The 13,001-nt window shown below is 53.3% G+C and overlaps 1 protein-coding gene across 1 annotated transcript in view; it reads right to left on the reverse strand.

The window, feature by feature from the left end:
- Positions 1–13,001, reverse strand: part of LOC144735713 (E3 ubiquitin-protein ligase RNF13-like) — a 71,899-nt gene that overhangs the window by 53,628 nt on the left and 5,270 nt on the right. Inside the window, exons 3-4 of the mRNA XM_078618215.1 lie at positions 9,729–9,854; positions 871–958 (exon numbers count right to left, since the gene is read on the reverse strand). Coding sequence (XP_078474341.1) covers positions 871–958; positions 9,729–9,854 — 214 coding nt within the window. The remainder of the gene's footprint in view (positions 1–870; positions 959–9,728; positions 9,855–13,001) is intronic.

A 13,001-nucleotide genomic window follows, 5' to 3' on the forward strand; every position in this document is an offset into this window, starting at 1 on the left:
AGCTGCTCCTTGAAAGGTGGCTTGGTAGATGGGGGAAGTTCGTTACGCGACCGCTCGCTGCTAAATAAGGCGCTTTCAAAGTATCCGAGTTTCAGGGTCTTTTTGGCCCGTTGCAGCAATCCTACCGAACTAAAAATGATCACGTCAAATTTAGAATGTCTAAAAACATCGCAGGACCGACAACGTAGCGTCCCGGATTATATCTAACCGAGTCCTTTATTGACACGACGTCACGTGGAAGCCAAGCCGGTTTGAGCCTGGACAGTGGTGTGGTGTATGGTGGAGCGATCACCGTGCGTGCGTAACAGCTGCTGCTGTAGGGCTGTGCGGCCACATCGTGTGCAGTGCGGAAAAATCCATCGTTATACTGTACTTCTATGCTCCAACGTCTTCGCTAACCCGCGACCGTCTGGAACGCTCGTCCTTTCGCTATTAGGAACCCACTGGGAGCTTTGCACTTTTAAAAAACTGCTTCTTGTGTTTAGTTTGTCATCCTTTGGCTAATTAACAGTGCAAAAAGAGTTCAAAATACATCAGCTAGTCAGTCACAACCTATAACATCTGGGCATGCCCGCCTTTGTCAGCGGCACTTGCTTTGAGAAAATAACTTCAACATATTGACAGACGGTCAAATAACCCCCCAGTAACCACGCAGCGTGAGTAGGCCTCCATCCAGCAGTAAGATTGTCGAAAGGTCTGTGCATGTGTACATGTGCGTCGAGCAAACAGACCCCGGTGGCTCAAACCCTCCACCCCCTCATTCTCGCCCCCAATTACCCCCCGCCCCCACGGCTCCCTCCTCCCGACGCGCGAGACGGCGCTAATCCCGGGCGCGAGCGGTGACGAGCGGAAGCGCGTGCAGGCGCGTACCGTCGTCGGATGACATGGTGACCAGCTGCTCCGAGTTGATGTTGTGCACGATGGCAGCCTTGTAGCCGGCCTCCTGGGCTCGCAGCACCTGTTGGGAGACAGAGAAAGAGAGATGGGAGATGTAAAGATGGAGCCAGGGTGTGGCTGGAGTTCCGCCGTGCGCGGTTGACCCACGCCGTGCCGGCCTTTAAGGAGCAGTGGGCGATGGAAGAGGCCGTGTGCTCGGTGGCAGATGACGGGGAGCTCTGCATGCTGATATGAGCTACCCGTCGGAGGCCGTCGGACTGCGAGAAGGGCTGCGTGCAGAACGAGAGAGAGTGAGCGAGAGAGTGAACGAGAGAGTGAGCGAGAGAGTGAGCGAGAGAGTGAGCGAGAGAGTGAGCGAGAGAGTGAGCTAGAGAGTGAGCGAGAGAGTGAGCGAGAGGTGGGGGTTTACATAAAGCAAAGTAAAAACAAAAATTACGAAATGATGAACCAAGCAAAGTGCCGACTACACCGAGCATCTTCTTGTTTCCACTGATCGTAAAAAAAAAGAGATCGAGAGAGACGGAGGGAGAGACAGAGAGAGACGGAAAGTGGCCCGGTTAGGGTTTCCATAACGCCGAGTCGAGCTCCCACCGCCAAGAGCTTGGGTGTGAATCCAGGCTTCATCCGCCACCCGTGATCTAACCGAGTTCTCAAGCGCAGTGAGCGAGTTGATGTACGCATGTTGCACTTCTTTCGCACCATAGGTAGTCGACGACACTGGTCGTAGGTATGGGGGACAGACAAACTAAACACAAAAAGAGGTTCTAAACATAAGAGTGTTTAATCTAAGATTTTAAAGTGCATAGCTCAGGTGGCTTCCTAATATCGGAAGGAAGAGCTATCCCGACGGTCGCAGAAGCGCATCTGAAAGCGCGCGATGCAGTGACCACCACCGTCTTTGTTCAATGGCCAGCCCCATCACCAAAGATTGCACAAAAACCAGTGCGTGTGGAAATTTACAGCAGCCAAATACTCTAAACATATTATTCTAAATGTGGAGGGAAAAACTGGGAGAGACACACAAACACCAAATATACAGCAGCAGGCGTCAGGGTCGGGATCTCACCCACGACCTCCTGCATACCAGGCAAGGGAGTTAACATCTCGCCACCGGGGCACATGTACACGTCCATTTGCTCAAGTCTTTGTTTTTTGATTATTAAATAAAAGCCTGCGTTAAAAAATAAAAAAAGCCACGGCAACATACCAATGCGCCTGGAGGGGGGAAAAAAAAAACTTCTCTTCTTTAATCAGAAGCGCGACAATGCATCGATTCACACGGATTCGCTAAGTTCGGTCACAAGCAACCCCCCGTGACCCGCACACGGCCACGGGCAGACCCTCATCCAGCTGTCGACTGACAATAAGGCCCTTCATGTGCAAGATACGGGGCCCCGACAAGTGTGAGCTTCATCACTCTGGAGGAGTTCTTCCCTCCCTCCCCCCCTCCCTCCCTCCCTCCCTCCCACCCTCTCCCTCCCACCCTCTCCCTCCCACCCTCTCCGTCCCTCTCTCCCTCTCTTCCTCCCTCTCTTTTTTCTACGATCAGAGGAAACAAGAAGATGCTCGGTGTAGTCGCCACTTTGCTTCGTTTCTTCATTTAGTTTTTCTTGTTTTTATTTCAATGCTTTGCTTTATGTGCCCCCCCCCCCCCCCCGTTTAAATGAAAGATTTCACGCTCTGCTCTCCTCCTTCTTACCCCCCCCCCTCTCTACCCCTCCCCCCTCTCTCTCTCTACCCCCTCTCTGTCTACCCCCTCTCTGTCTACCCCCTCTCTGTCTACCCCCTCTCTCCCTTCTCTGTCTCTTTGCTCCCCCCTCCCCCCCTGGCCTTTTCCCTTTTGGTTCAGCTCCCCTCCCCCCAATTAAAAGTAAACTATTTTTTTTATTTGACCAGGTAAAGCCTACTTATGAGAGGGCAGACAAGCGCAGGATGAGTCTGGGGGGCACCGCTATTTGATTGCGCCGTCTCGCCTGACGGCCACGGTGGCTAGGAGATGTCAACTACCTCGCCTGGTGTACAGGAGGTCGTGGGTTCGATCCCTGGACCCTGACGCCACGGTGGCTAGGAGATGTTAACTACCTCGCCTGGTATACAGGAGGTCGTGGGTTCGATCCCTGGACCCCGACGCCACGGTGGCTAGGAGATGTTAACTACCTCGCCTGGTATACAGGAGGTCGTGGGTTCGATCCCTGGACCCTGACGCCACGGTGGCTAGGAGATGTTAACTACCTCGCCTGGTATACAGGAGGTCGTGGGTTCGATCCCTGGACCCCGACGCCACGGTGGCTAGGAGATGTTAACTACCTCGCCTGGTATACAGGAGGTCGTGGGTTCGATCCCTGGACCCTGACGCCACGGTGGCTAGGAGATGTTAACTACCTCGCCTGGTATACAGGAGGTCGTGGGTTCGATCCCTGGACCCCGACGCCACGGTGGCTAGGAGATGTTAACTACCTCGCCTGGTATACAGGAGGTCGTGGGTTCGATCCCTGGACCCTGACGCCACGGTGGCTAGGAGATGTTAACTACCTCGCCTGGTATACGGGAGGTCGTGGGTTCGATCCCAGTCCCGACGCCTGCTGCTGTATATTTGGAGTTTGAGGTGTCTCTCTCTCTCCGTGCTCGTGTGGATTTTTTTTTCCTCAGGCTCCTCCGGTTTTTTCCCTCTCCATTTAGAATCAACGTCACGCGTTTAAAGCACATGGCTGCTAGAAATGTCCACGTGATAAGCCACCTTCGCTGAGCTACGATTTGTGGCGAGGTCGCTTCTGAAAAAGAGTTACACAGCTCAGCGGGCCTTACCTGGTGAAAAAAAAAGTTTTAGTTTTGAGTTTAGTTATGTGTTACGGAGCTGAAGCAACAGTGCCTGGTTACAAAGACAATATTCCTAAATACATATCAAATTCACGTTGAACAATCTTAACCGCAACCTATGTAGAAACAAATTCGCACGAGCAACGCTCACCGCTCGTAAGCCGCAGAGAACACACACACACACCGCTGACGCGCAATAAACGTGGCGACTTTCAGGCACGTCTGACATTGCAAAGACCCACGTCATTTAACAAAACCAAAAGTGTACATCCTTAATAAAATATACCCGGCTCATTGATAATGCTCCCATGTCCCCGTCCCAACGGGTCTGTCCGGGAAATTGGTCCACCCACACGGGATTAAACGGGGTCACGCAAAGCGGCTGGGCTCTTATTCAAATCGCCGAGGGTAAATACAAACCCACCGAGTTCACGGCCGCAAGCAATCGCCCCCCCACCCCACCCAACCCAGACACGGTTCCGATGCAGTGGGGAGTTGCTCGTATAGGATTACACGCTTGGGCGGGTGAGTTGGATCCCTCTCACGGTCTTTTAGACGCAAAATGCGTGGCCTAAAAAAGATTTGACAAAAATGGACTCTGAACTTCAGCGAAGTTGTTGGCCGGCAGTGGAAGAGGAGGGGGAGGGGGGAAATCTCGTTTGGTGACACCTGCCGGTACCTTGATGGTATTGCGACAACAGCAGAAGCATCAATCCCATCGGTGTTGGTTAAAAAAAGGAAAAAATTATACTGGTAGGAACCTCTCGGTTACACCAGCCCACAGGGGATTATTGTGTCCGTCGTGCAGGGAGGGGCTGGGTGGGGAGGGAGGGGCTGGGTGGGGAGGGGAGGGTGGGAAGGGGCTGGGTGGGGAGGGTGGGGTTGGGTGGGGAGGGTGGGGAGGGGCTGGGTGGGGAGGGTGGGGAGGGGCTGGGTGGGGAGGGGCTGGGTGGAGAGGGGCTGGGTGGGGAGTGGGAGGGGAGGGGCTGGTCACCCCGTGGTGCCCTTATAAAACTCAACGTTTAACCTACTCACGCCGGCTTGTGCCCGCTGTCACAGTCGGGCATATTTGCGGAATACACCACGCCGATGTTGACCGAGCAACCCAACGTTCCTACCAGCTCCTTCCGCAGGACAATGTGTTAGCAGTGGTTCTCAATGCACTTGGGGGACGGGAATGGATGGGGGGGGGGCTGCAGCATGGATACAGTGCAGGAACATTTTTGAATGCGTGCCAGCAACGTCAGCTCAATAGTTTCGGCTACAAAACAAGCTTGTACACAACATGAAACGGGTGTCTTTCTAAATGCTGCTTGCGTTGACCCGAGGCGTGCTCACGTGATCTCCGTGTAGTCTTGAGGCCTTGTGTGTATGTGTGTATAGCTTCTTTCACGCCGTATGTAACCAACCGTGCTAATCGGCGGTGCGGGGTAAAGAACAACAAAGTAAGCACAAAAAAGCGGTTCTAAAGAAATTCGTTTTCAATCTAGACGATGATAAAAAAGTGCATAGCTCCCAGTGGCTTCTTAATATCGGAAAAAAGAGCGTTCCAGACGGCCGCAGAAGCCCATCTGAAAGCGCCGCGCGTGATGCAGCTAGCAGCTAAAAGCCGCTGCTGCTGCTGCGAGAATGACCGGAGTTGGCGCTACGATGGTTTACGCTCCTTCGACGAGATCAGCGACGCATCGTGGGGGCTCATTTGTGGCGAGAAGCACTTTGCGTTTGGAACGATTGCGACCTCACGACGGCGTTGTTCGTTCGGCAACCGGTCAGATCTTGCAGTGCCTTTACTAATTTGTGGGGGGCCAGTGGGGGGGGGGGGGGGCACAGCGGGCAGCACGGGGACCTGTGATCGTTGTTGGGCACGGGGGCGCCATGCCAAACAGGACGAGAACCACCGACGTACAGTACAGAGTACAGTGTAGCGTTGTCTTCCTGCGGGGAAGAAAAACCCTGGGCAAGTAAATTTAAACTACTGGCCAAACAAGAAACTCAAAACGACACTGTGGAACATTTCTAAGTCGTCCGAACGAGCACGGTTGGCTGCGTGCGGTGCGAAAAGAAGTTCGGCATACGGCACACGCGCACACACACACGCACGTGCGTACACACGGACTGCCACGCGTATGGCCATTTCTCAATCCACTGCTGGATGATGGAGGGAGGCTGGGCCCCCCCCTCGTGCGCCGTGCGGGTCGTGGCGATTATGACTTCACCGCGTTCGGCCCGTGCAGACTGGCGCAGGCGGGAAGCACGGGTGTGGTGTCGCGGACGTACAGTGCAGCGACGCGTACCAACCACGCTACCCTCGGGGCGGCGGGGGGCAAGTCTGAGAAGAGCACAATGAACGTGCAATGTCGGTGATCGCATGTCAAGCATGCAAGGCATGATGGGGGGGGGGGGAGGTGTGAATATTACCGGCGTGTGCGGTTCCAATTCCCCCGCCAGCCTTCGCTGTTCGCCACGTCGTGCAAAAACCCGTCGTGCATTCCGACCGCCACCTCCAGACTAAAATGCCGCTCGCCTCGCCAGATTCGCACCTCCGATTTGCGCGGTCTGTGCTAAGATCAACGCGGCACAGACATCCGCAAGAGACCCGCAGGCTCGCGCGGAAACCCACGTACTCATCACGCAGAGAGAGAGTACCCGTGGACTGGCACACTGCTGCCAGATGCGCTGCTGCGGCCGTCTGGAGGTGGGGCACATTCCCGGTGTTATTATTCCGGATTAGAAATGTACGTTTGTCATTAACTATAAAGATTATTGTCACATGGGAGTAAACAGGTGGCAGGTGACAGTCGGACAACGCTCGCAAGGGGACAGCGAGGTCGCCGGGTTTCTCGGCAAGACCCCCTTCCTGCTGTACCGCCGGTGGAACACGTGGGGGTCAAAGTCATGCAAGGGAGTCCGTCGTACGGACATAAGCACGCTGAGCGTCTTTCGCGCCGTACGTAGCCAGCCGCGCTCGTCGGAGGTACGGGGGAAGACTCGTTCCCTGGGATTGGAACTCGTGCTGCCGCGGTGAGAGCGCCGAATCCTCCAAACCACAAAGGCGAGCAGGGGCCGGCAACCCGCGGAGACGGAGCCGCACGCGGCGGGCTCTCTAAGGACCGATTCCTGTGACGTTATTTTATTAAGGAGCACCACCGTCTCGTATATTGACCGCGTTGCATTGCGGCTCTTGAAATATTGAGGGGTTTTTTTGTTTTTGTTTTAGCGGATTCGAAAAAAATGTCTCTCCTTGATACTCTTAGTTTTTTTCGGTAAAGTCATGCAGGTAAAAAATTAAATAAAAATTCATACAAAATAAATAATACATTTAATTTTTTAAATTTTTTACCTACGTGACTTTACCGAAAAAACTAAGAGTATGAATCCTTGCAGTCACGAAAGCTTCAAATCTCTCCTTGATATTTTGGTCGCCGACACCTGCACTAGCACACCACTAGACCACCATCAGCGTGTCACTCGTCACACGTGTGAGGAGGAGGACGACGACGACGACAAAGCCATCGACGTTGCGAGTAACAAGGACGGTTGTGCCGCATGTTTAAACCGGGGCGTAACCATTCACTGCCACTGCGGTGGCGCAACGGAGAAACAAATCCGTCAGCTTTGGTCAGGTGCCCTGCCTCGTGTAACCGGTTGTGCCTCTGGCATAACAAAACCGCTTGGGCGCGTGTACAGTGGCCCTGTGCTGTGCTTGTTGCAGCGGATAAGTGCGCGCGCGTGTGCGTGTGTGCGTGTGCGCGCGTGTGTGTGTGTGCGTGTGTGTGCGTGTGCGTGCGTGTGTGCGTGTGCGTGTGTGTGTGCGTGTGTGTGTGTGTGCGTGTGTGTGTGGGGGGGGGGCTGGCTGTGGGGGTGGGGTAGGAGCGGTGGCGTAGCGGTTAGCGTGCTACGGACCCAGCGAACGGGGTTCGATTCCCGCTCACGGCCACCAACACACGGTGACGATCATCTGAACCGGTCCTGGGCCTCCCCTAGGTCGACTCGGCCTCAAATGAGTGCGGTGCGTAACATCATCGCCACCGGGGAGACAAAAGGCAGTCGGGCGTGGTGCTGGCCATCCATTCCCTCGTGTGCGGCGCCGGCCTTCATAGGTGCTGCTCGCTAACGGCACTTGGCCCGACAGTCTGTTAAGGCTGTGCGGGGGATCTTTGTCTTTAGTGGGGCGGGGGCCTAGGGGGAAGTGGTGATGGAGGGGAGGAGGATGGGGGAGCAGTCGCTGGAGGCACCTGTTGACATTCTTCGGGCCTCCACTTTACTTTCACCACTGCGCATGTTTTTTGCGATTCAGAATATTTATTTATTCTGGAGGAATCCGATGAGCTGTGAACCTCAGGAGGGGTTGTATCCCGCTCTATGTTGTTCAGCACCATGTCCGAACTTTAACCCCCCCCCCCCGCCCCACTGAGCTATACAGCTCTTTTTTAGAAGCGACCGGGCCACAAATGATAGCTCAACGAAGCGGCATTATCAACGTGGGAATTTATAGCAGCCAAATGCTCTCAACGGCATGTTTCTAAATGTGGGGGACAAAACGGAGGACCCGGAGAAAAATCAACGCGACCACGGGCGTCAGTCGGGATCAAACCCACGACGACCTCCTTGTATACCCGGCGAGGTAGTTAACATCTCGCCACCGTGGCACACGCGGGCTGACGAAGAAAATGCAAGAGGCTGAAGGGCGCGCGAAAGAAGCGTGGAGAGGTGCAAGCTTGGAATTTCACCCACGGACTTGCCGAGCAACGCACGGATTCGTGAACGTGCGAAAAACGAGAGAGAGACATCGCGATGATTGCGAAGAAGCGCAAACGGGGGCCGTGGGGCAGGACGCGTCGTGAGCATGGACGATGGCCGGTGGGGTCTAGCCCAGCGGTTCTCAAGAGCGCGGTTCCTCGCCACCGCCAAGTGGTCCCGAGTTGGCTGCGATGCAAACGCAGCGGTTTGATCCCGACAATAATGACCTTTGGTTTCGGACGTAAATTAATATTTTGTTATACGTGATGTTGACCATAATTAAAATACCATAACATCTAAATGCCCCCGCACCCCGCCCCTAAACCTTATGGCTGCGTTCAATAAATAAAAACGCTTTAATGTTCCGGTAATATGAATCATTTTGTGTATCACTGGCATCATTGAGACAGAGAGAGAGTTGAATGCGTCTTGTCACCACCAGGACCTTGGGGGCAGCCTGCGGGAATGTTGGCATCGGGACGAGCGGTCCGCGGGCGAAACGAGTTGGAGAAACATTGGGCTCGACTCGGGAAGGAGTGGCACTCGAAAGATGGACTCACAGCTCAAGGGAAGTCCACCGCGGGAGACAAGCCGAGTTAGACGGGGCCAACTCAGCTCGCGTGCGCGCATTAAACGGATAGTTACTTTTTTCGATTTAAAGCTTTCGTGACTGCAGGGATTCACCTTCTTGGTTCTTTCGGTAAAGTCACGTAGAAGGGAAGTAATAAAATAATACAAATAAAACATATTTTATTATGTTTTAAAATAATAAAAATAAAACATTATTTTATTATGTTTTATTTTTATTATTTTATTACTTCCCTTCTACGTGACTTTACTGAAAGAACCAAGAGGATTGTTACTTGATTGGACCGTACGAGATGGCGACGTCTCGGAGGCCTTCATCCAGCAGTGGAATGACCGTGGATTATAAAAGTCATAATAACGATGTGGTTTTTTGCCATTCTGTCCAGATGACAATCTGGTCCACGTCCATAATTATCACCATTCAGCGGCACTTGTTGTCTATCTACTGCTGCATGAAAGCCTCCCCCCCTCTCCATGTCCGTCGGTCCGGTGCTGCGACAGCTCGTCCCACTCCTGCACACGTAAACACGAACCGATTCCATCGCTCCGTCTCCACGGCGGCGGTCAACCCCCCCTCCTGGGATGCGTTTCTCTCCCTCGGCCGCCTCTCCGTCACGTGCATCGACCAAAGGGGTTCACCGAGGTCACCGGGGGGGGGGGGGGGCACCCATCACCAGGAGACCGACCTTGACATCAAAGTTGCAGCCGCCCCTGCGGATGAGGGCGATGAAGTAGGTGGCGTTGTGCATCTTGGGCGGAGGGCTCAGTATGTGGCAGCCTTCCTCTTCCGGCTGCACGGGCACCAGGTAACCCTAGGGGGAGGGGGGGGGGTCACAGGCACACGGAACGCCACCACTACATTGAACGCGTCTCCGATAGATTTAGAAAAAAAAACTTTCCATCGAATGATAATTGTTTTTTTCACCCTTTTATCTGGCAACAAAACTGACACCTTTTTTACTACAAGGAGTCATGTTTGCATAGACCACGATACCTGCAGTCATAATGTGGTCTATGCAAACATGACTCCTTGTAGTAAAAAAGGTGTCAGTTTTGTTGCCAGATAAAAGGGTAAAAAAACCAATTATCATATTTTTTACTGGCAAATGAGGTTCCAATGGTGTAAATGCTTTCCATCGAATGTTTCACGGTGGCTTTTGTTCGAGCTCCCCGTGAGACAGATTAACAAACTCTCCAGTAGTGGTGCGACTGTGGTCATCCAGAACAGACCGAGCAACGTTTCGTGCCCGATCCACAAATATGAAGGCGACGTCACTGCGACGATACACTACTCCGCTACTCCTGGCGCGGTCATCTGGCTTGACCACCTGAACGTGAAATTGGAATCAGCCGGTCGACAGAAGAAGAAGTAGATGACTAATTCTACTCTAAGAGTTGGTGGGTCACACACACTGATGGGAGCATGATAATTAGTTTTTTACCCTTCTATCTGGCAACAAAACTGACACCTTTTTTGTTGCCAGATAGAAGGGTAAAAAAACAATTATCATATTTTTTACTGGCAAATGAGGTTCCAATGATGTAGATGGGATCATCTTTTTACGTAATCCAAGATGCCTGGAGGGGGTGGTAAGGTGTCAAAGAGAAGGCAGTATCATCAAGTAGGCTTCTGAAGCTGTCGATGTAGAATTAGTTTTTTCCCTTCTTATGGGTCGGGAAGCTATGGGTAATTTAGTCACACAAACATAGAAAAAAAAGAAAATCACGTGCACATTTTTTTGCCAAACATTCCACGGAGGGACTTTCTGAAAACGAGCGCTGGCAAATGATCTTGGATGACCAAAATCGCCCGGAACGCGCTCAATCTCACCTGAACTCGGAAAGCTAGGCAGGGGTCAAGCCCGCAGTGGGGCTATGTTGAGGTGCGGGGTTTTACGCAGCCCCAGGGCAGCGCAAAAGAGATCCACAGTTTTCACTTCACTTCTACTCTCCCACATCCACGCGACCCGCCTTCGCTGACACGCACCGGACCAGAGCGGTGAAGTGCGCTCAAATAATCCGCGCGGCCCGCACGGCGTGGGGAGGCCCTCATTCGGCAGTGGATTGACACCGATACCATGAAAACGAAGAGACTCGCTGCATATGGTGTGTGTGGGAGGGCTGGTGAATGGATGGATTCAAGATCGGTTTGGGCAAGTGCAAGGAGTATACAGTAGGGTGGTGGAGCGATGCACGAATAAACCCAGTGACCTCTGTTAGATTCCCGACCGTGGCAAACATCAGTGGTGGGGTGATATATCTGAACCGGCCGTGGACATCCTGCCTTCAAAGATGTTAACTACCTCGCCTGGTGTCAGGAGGTCGTGGGTTCGATCTCGACCCTGACGCCTGTTGCATATTTTGAGTTTGCGTGTCTCCGTGGTGAGATGTTAACTACCTCGCCTGGTGTACAGGAGGTCGTGGGTTCGATCCTGACCCTGATTTGGAGTTTGCGTGTCTCTCTCTCTGTGGTGAGATGTTAACTACCTCGCCGGGTATACAGGAGGGTCGTGGGTTCGATCCCGACCCCTGTATGCCTGGAGTTTGCGCGTCTCTCTCTCCCCGTGGTCGCGTGGATTATTTCTCCGGGTCCTCCACTTTTTCCCTCCACATTTAGACTCAACGTGCATTTCGAGTATTTGGCTGCTATCAATTTCCACATGATGATGAGCCACCTCGTTGAGCTATCATTTGTGGCCAGGTCGCTTGTGAAAAAGAGCTAAAGAGCTCAGTGGGCCCTACCTGGTAAAATAGTAGTAGTAGTACTAACCCGCACTGACCAGCCTGATGAAATATGCTCCGAACAACCCCGGGGGTACCACGCGTTGATGAAGAGGCCAAGATAGAGCAGTGTGGCCTGCCAAAAGGGCTTTGTCTGTACGTGTGAATGTTGTTGGGGCTCGGGGTGGCGCTGCAGTGGCGTGTGGGAGTGTGGGGTCGTGGTGGGAGGTTGGGGAGCGTAGGAGGAGGAGGAGGCAAGACCCCACTTGAATTCCCGCAGACGTCCGTGTGTGCGTGTGTGTGCGTGTGTGTCACCTGGGTCTGCCCCGTGACCTCCTGCCAGCGGGCGTTCGACACTTCACGTGGCCTCAAGGTGCACATGGCCTGGCACAAGCGTCGTGGTGACGTCACCGCCACTTAGTGGCGAATGGCGGTTGTTGTTGTTGTCTGTGTGTGTGTGCGTCTGTCTGTGTGCGTGTGTGTCTGTGTGTGTGTGTGCGTGTGTGTGTGTGCGTATGTGTGTGCGTGCGTGTGTGTGTGCGTGTGTGCGTGTGTCTGTGTGCGTGTGTGCGTGTGTCTGTGTGCGTGCGTGTGTGCGTGTGTGTGCGTGTCTGTGTGCGTGTGTGTCTGTGTGCGTGTGTGTCTGTGTGTGTGTCTGTGTGCGTGTGTGCCTGTGTGTGTGTGCGTGCGTGTGTGTGTGTGTGCGTGTGTGTGTGGGGGGCTTTGGCACCATCCGTCACTCACGGTGACAGGACCGAGCTGAAACTATCCGTTCAGTCAGAAAGAGCGAGACGGAGATTGGTGAATGCGATCACTCAACCAACGGCAACATTGAAATGCGTGGTGAATTACTGACGTTACTACTTTTTAAAGTATACATACATATCAAGTGGGGAATCTGCCACCCTGTGCGGTGGGCGCAACGGATTTGCAATCCCGACACGGCAGTTAAAACAGAGGGGCACGTTTCTCAAATCCGCTCCTACCGCCCCACGCCACGTCTTGTCCAGCTAACAGCACAAAATGTTTGCACCGCAGTGAGCGTGCGGTGGCGCAGAGTGTGCGCACTCCCACCTCTTCAAAATAAAACTGTCCAGCGTGGAAGAGTAGGCCAAACGAGTCACGAGTGGGGCTTTCTAGAGCTCCCTCCAGTGGAGGGCCATCAATAAAATGACAAAAAGCTGTCCATCATTATCATTCCTTCATATTTTATTCAACGAGATGTTAAAATAGCGACG

The sequence above is a fragment of the Lampetra planeri genome, chromosome 56, assembly GCF_965212315.1.
Source record: "Lampetra planeri chromosome 56, kcLamPlan1.2.h2, whole genome shotgun sequence".
Classification (NCBI taxonomy): domain Eukaryota; kingdom Metazoa; phylum Chordata; class Hyperoartia; order Petromyzontiformes; family Petromyzontidae; genus Lampetra; species Lampetra planeri.